The 6,081-nt window shown below is 49.7% G+C and overlaps 1 protein-coding gene across 1 annotated transcript in view; it reads right to left on the bottom strand.

Moving 5' to 3' along the window:
• ITGA4 (integrin subunit alpha 4) overlaps positions 1-5,762 on the bottom strand; it is a 75,217-nt gene extending 69,455 nt beyond the window's left edge. The window contains exons 1-2 of the mRNA XM_015406080.1: positions 5,638-5,762; positions 4,714-4,835 (exon numbers count right to left, since the gene is read on the bottom strand). Coding sequence (XP_015261566.1) covers positions 4,714-4,835; positions 5,638-5,762 — 247 coding nt within the window. The remainder of the gene's footprint in view (positions 1-4,713; positions 4,836-5,637) is intronic.
• Between the last annotated feature and the right edge of the window lie 319 nt (positions 5,763-6,081).

The following is a 6,081-nucleotide window of genomic DNA, read 5'->3' on the forward strand; positions in this document are numbered from 1 at the left end:
GACTAAAATAATTCAAGTTGCATTTCCGTGACAGTCGTAAGATCAGTGGTATATTCTAAATGCCCAATACTGGAATCCTAAGCTTTCAATTTCTTTCCACTCTTACCTGCCCCCTACATAGACCTGTTTAGTGAAAAGCAAGTCACAACAGTCCAGATCAGGGACTCTAAACTGCACAGAAGTCTGGAATCACAACGTCACCTAAAACTAGAAAAAACACAGCAGTAGCTGAGTTCCTGGTAGAACAAAATGATTAGGCATGCCTTTTCAGCAGAATATTTATTATTATTTGGTGTAGTGATTAGGAGCATGGACTCAAATCTGGGAGAAACAAGTTTTATTCCCCCACTCCTCCACATGCAGTTGCTGGTGTGACCTTGGGTCAGTTACAAGTTCTGTCAGAGCTGTTCTCTCACGAGCAGTTCTCGAGAGAGCTCTCTTGGCCCCACCTACCTCACAGGGTGTCTGTTGTGGGGAAGGGGAAGGGACAGGTACTGTAGGCTGCTCTGAGACTCCTTTGGGTAGTGAAGGGCAGGGGGTGTAAATCCAATCTCTTCTTCTTCTTTAAAAAAATGTTTTTCCTGGGGACCCAAGGTGGCTGACAAGGTGCCAGAGAACAAATTACAGTAGAGTATCAATAACATCAACACTTTTGTTTCAAAAGGCCTATTATAGACCTTCCTGCCCAAACTTTACATCCAACATTTCTGTCAACCCCTGATGAAACACACTTATGTCATCCCCAGAAACAGGAAATGCAGGCGCCCCCTCACACCTGTTTGCGTACAGTAAGATCGTCCCCATGACCAAAATGCCCTGGAACGAGCCGAACAGGAAGAGAGCTCTCTGTGGGAGGGCAAGGTGAGAAGGAGACGATGGAGATGCGGTCCTTCAAGTACAAAGCACCCAGAGCATGGACAGCTTTAATAGGTAACAGACAGCACCATCAAATATTTAATTTACGACATTTCTCAGTGGTTTCTCCTAGTTGCCCCCAACCTAGCCACGGGACCTCCGTCTTCGATGGGTTCAGCATCAGGCTGCCACCTAAACTAGATGAGAGAAAAGGCAGTTCTCCTTGGGGGTGTTTCAGCAGAGGTTGGACGATTATTTGTCAGCGATGCTTTAGGTCTTTCTGCAGGGTGCAGAGGGCTGGGCTGGATGGTCTTTAGGGCCCTTCCAACTTTTTGATTCTATGATTCTATGACTTCATCTGCAGCCTATTCCATAAGGATGGGGTCACCACAGGAAACATTCCTTGGGGGGGGTATTTGTGTGTGTGTGTATGTCTGCCTGGAAGTCATGGTTGACTTCCAGAAAGTAGGGCTGCCAAGCCGCGGCGGGGGATCTGCACATCTTCACAGGATCCCTGCCGCGGGGGACAGCGATACGCGTTGCACCGCCGTCGCCAGGATGTGACGCTACGTGTAGCGTCACATCCTGGCGACGGCGGTGCAATGCGTATCGCTGTCCCCCGCGGCAGGGATCCTGTGAAGACGTGCGGATCCCCCGCCGCGGCTTGGCAGCCCTACCAGAAAGCCCTAGTGGGGCTTGGATGTTTCAGAGAGGTGGCTTGCTATTTCCTGCCTCTGCATCCCAGCCCCGGTATTCCTTGGTGGTCTCCCATCCAAGTACTTGCCAGGGTCGGCCCTGCTTGGTTTCTGAGGTCTGATGAGATCGGGCTTGCCTGGGCTATCCAGGTAAGGGCAACACAGGAAACATTCTCATCTTCGCAGTCATGGATCTCGTCTCTTTCAAGGAGGAAAATGAGAAGCAATCCTTGTTGTGAGGGTCCTAAGGTCATAACAAATCCCCATCGGCTGCAAAACGTGTGCTATGTAAAGATTATATGTGTTGTCCTCCCTTACCCCTATAAAGCATTGTTAGTCCCTTGTGAAATGAGTAACTGTAAATCGCTCAGAGCCAGCAGCTCTGCAAGGATTGAGCGATCAATAAATTGAAAGATTATTTATTATTTATTTATAAGGACATAACAGAATCCATGCTCGATCAGGCCAATGGCCCATCCCGGCCAACACTTTGTGTCACAGACTGGCCAAAACCCAAATGCCACCAGAAGATCCACCGGCAGGGCCAGAACTCCAGAAGCCCTCCCCCCTGTTGCTCCCCCAAGCACCAAGAACTCTCTCAACTTCTCCCCACCCCACCCCATGCATAATTTAAAAAAACCCTGTCATGTCCTCCCCTTAGTCGTCTCTTCTCTAAACTGAAAAGTCCCGGACCCTTCAGCCTTTCCTCGTAGGGAAGGTGCTCCAACCCCCTCGTCATCTTCGTTGCTGTCCTCTGTACTTTTCCCCGCTCTGCAACGTCCTTTTGGAGATACGGTGACCAGAACTGTACACAGTATTCCAACTGAGGTTGCCCCATACAAAAGGTCAACGTGTATTGCCTCTTTCAAAGGTGCGTGTCACCATCGGAATCACACAGCGCTCAATACACAGATGTGAATCAGCTCTAGAAAACTTCAAAGTCTAGAAGAGAAGTTCCATCTTTCATTCTTGAAGCATACATGCACAGATTGATCAACAGGACACCATGATCAGGGGACATTTCACTCAAGAGGACCCTTTTTCTTGAAAGACCACATTTTCTATAAAGCCACATACCCATGGGGGTGGATATGAAATGCATCAACATCAGTGCATCAAACAGCATCAACTTATCCTTGAAACCCAGCATTCCCAGGGGGAAAAGAAATTAAGAGAAACTCCCTTTGATTTAGACTCCTGTCAGCATAATTTTTAAAATATGTGGTACTTCACTCACGGTTTCTGGTCTTTACTGACTGTAATTATCATTGAACTTTGCTTGGAAACTCTTGAACCCCTGTTATTTATCATACTTAAAAAGGTTTATCTTAAGCTCCCACAAGTTTATGAAATGAGTGTTCAGAGCCAACAGTAGAAAACAAGTCCGGGCACAAGGTTCTGAAATACAATTTTAAGTCATCAACAATCCACTTTTAAACTGCAAAGTGACTTTCCGTCTCTCAAACTCTAGATGAATTTTAAGATGGGAGTTTACATTTTGCCAGGTTTATGGCTGTAAGAATACACGTCCAGCACACAGTCTCCAAATAAGCGACCATCTTAAATTCACACATTAGTTATATGTACCTAGGGAAATAAAAAACTTTTCCCATATAGCCTTATTTAAAGTGATTGCCTTCCATTCAGGGTCATCTTTCTTTTTTGTGTAATTACGGCAATGCAATTTTTTACGACCCATTTTACGTCAGGAACACTGAAGACCACTGATGCTGCTTTCAGACGTCATCTCAAAGAGACATGAAGCCTGAAAATATATGAATCCACCTAACAGAAAGGACTGACACACCCCTTGCTCCCAAATTTTGGCGCAGAATGCGAAGACGGAGCATGGGCTTAAAATCAGCTCTGCTTATCCATAATGTACCCACGGCAGCATACACCTTGGCTGCCATTAGTTCCAGTCACTGCCACCCACCAAACCAGCCGGGATTCTAAACCAGGGTTTAATCCAGGTCTAGAATCCCATTTTGTGTGCAGAAAGCGAATTCCAGTTAAAACCATATAGTTGCCTTAGTGTGCCATAGGTAACAGGAGACAATTTTAAATCAGGATTCTTCATAGAGAGCCATAAGAGGAGGGAGGGGCAAGGTGCCTGTGAGCCAGCCAACAAACCAGCTCCATTCACATCATCTCAGTCTGATAATGCAGTCCGTGTCTATTCTGGCTCGCACATTGACCACTGGTTTTACCTACGGATACTGTTAAACGCCATTGATTTAGTAAAGGTAAAGGTTCCCTTGCTCGAAAGCCAGTCGAGTCCGACTCTAGGGTTACGGTGATCATCTCCATTTCAAAGCCGAAGAGCCAGCGCTGTCCGAAGACGTTTCCGTGTTCATGTGGCCGGCATGACTAAACACCAAGGCGCACGGAACGCTGTTACCTTCCCACCAAAGTGGTACCTATTTATCTACTTGCAATGTCTTGCTTTTGAACTGCTAGGTTGGCAGGAGCTGGAACTAGAGACGGGAGCTCACTCCATCATGCGACACACTCGGGTCTCGAACTGCTGAACTACTGACCTTCCACACCACAGCCTGCAGTTCAGCGTCTTAACCACTTGAGCCACCACAGCTCCTTATTGATTTACACAGATGCAAAAGATACTTCTTGTCATTTTTGTTTGGTGGGTTTTGCAGCTATCTGCAGTCTCATCTTACTTGAACTGAATTGCAACACTTGAACACTCCCCATTCCCTCTAATTATATAAATAAAATACAAAGAGGTTAAACAGAGAGAGCTGCAGGAAAAACAGGGCACCATGGTTCATTGTACATTCACCAAGGAAAGCACCATCCTATCAAATCCATGATCAATTAAGATTTCAAAGCGAACGATGCTGCGCTGAGCCTATAACCTGCGGGCAGCCATCAAAAATGTACCTGGGCACAAGAGAACCCTGGCCTGTCTGCTCCTCTGCTAAATAAGCCTTCCAACAACTCGGGTTTTATCATTTTAGGGGCTTCACTGAGAACCGAGAGGGGGAAAACCACCGTGATAGATAAGGAGGAGGGGGAAGAATGAGTTTACAGGAGTGCTTGGCCACCGGATGTGTTCAACCAATCTTGCGTAAGGGCTTTTGGAGAGCGTTGCCAGACAGGGAACATCGTCTTTGGCTGCACACCAACTCCCAATTCCACTCACCCACTTGGAACAGGTCACAAGTCCTCTTGGGATTCTTCCCAATTTGGCATTTGAAAATCGCACCTGGGTTCACCACCGAGCTGTTTGTAGACCAGTTGGCTTTAGGAGCTCCCACGACAAGCCTGGAGGGGGAGGAGGGAGGGGGGAAGAATAAAATATCAGCCAGAGAGTCAAACTCCTGGAGACTGAATGAGTATTTGATGACAGCCCTCAATTCCCCCCTGGGACAGAGTCTTTCCGTTTCCCCACCACCACCATCACCTTTGCTTTTCAAAAGAATGCCTCTAGCCCACACCATTACAGAGCCCGTGTTCCACTGTGACTTCGGCACACACTCTCCACCTAACCTACCTCACAGGGCTGTTGTGAGGTTGAAATGGGAAGAGAATGACACGAACCGCTTTGAGTAGCTCTTCAGGGGAAAGGCAGGGCAGCAAATAAACACAATGGGAGACCTACCGGGGATGCTGGTCAGTTTCCTCCCCCCGCCTAAAAATGTCAGCTTTAAAACTAGGGGCCAGTGGGTTGCCAGGTCTGCCCTGGCCACTGGGAGGGGGGATGTTGGGGGAGGCTTGCCAGATCCAGGTTGGGAAACCCCTGGAGATCTGGGGATGGAGCCTGGGGAGGACAGGGACCTCAGGGGGCTACAAGGCCAACAGAGCCCACCCTGGGAAGCATCCATTTTCTCCAGGGGGACTGATCTCTGCAGTCTGGAGATGAGCCCTAACTTCAGAGGCTGTCACCCTCAGACCCACGCAGCGCTCCATGCACACGCGTGAATCAGCTCCAGAAAACTTTTTAAGTGCTAGAAGAGAAGTTCCGTCTTTCATCTTTGAAGCACGCACACAGATTAACCAACAGGGCACCCCGATCAGGCGACCTTTCACTCAGTAAGGTCCCTTTTTCTATAAATCCACCTATCACGGGGGAGCCGCCCGGAGGTAGCAGCAGCCGAGGGCCAGGAGCAGCTGCGTCGCCCCCGCCGAGGAGAAGAAGAAGCCGCCGCCGCCGCCGCCTTCCTTCAGCTCCTTCCCCACCAGCGCCCTCATCCCTTGGCAAAGCGGCCCGTCTCCAGACTTTCCCCCCCGAACAAGGCGTCAGGCGCGCGGGGCAAGGGACTCCCGGGCAGGGTGGGGCCGGCGGCGGCGAGGTGGGGCCGGCGGGGAGAGGCTTCGCCCGCCTTTTCGCGCCCGCATGGCAGAGGCGGCGGAAGAAGAAGGGGAGAAAACAAACACACCCCCTCCCCGGGCCCGGCTCCCCGACCAGGCGCTGCCCGGCCTTCCGCTCGCTCCGAGGGCCGGGAGGAAAGTTTGGCGGGCCCGAGCGAGAGGCGGCGGGCGAGGGAAAGGGTGGGGAGGGGCCGTGGGG

The sequence above is a fragment of the Gekko japonicus genome, unplaced genomic scaffold (genome assembly GCF_001447785.1).
Source record: "Gekko japonicus isolate JY-2015 unplaced genomic scaffold, Gekko_japonicus_V1.1 scaffold630, whole genome shotgun sequence".
Classification (NCBI taxonomy): Eukaryota; Metazoa; Chordata; class Lepidosauria; order Squamata; family Gekkonidae; genus Gekko; species Gekko japonicus.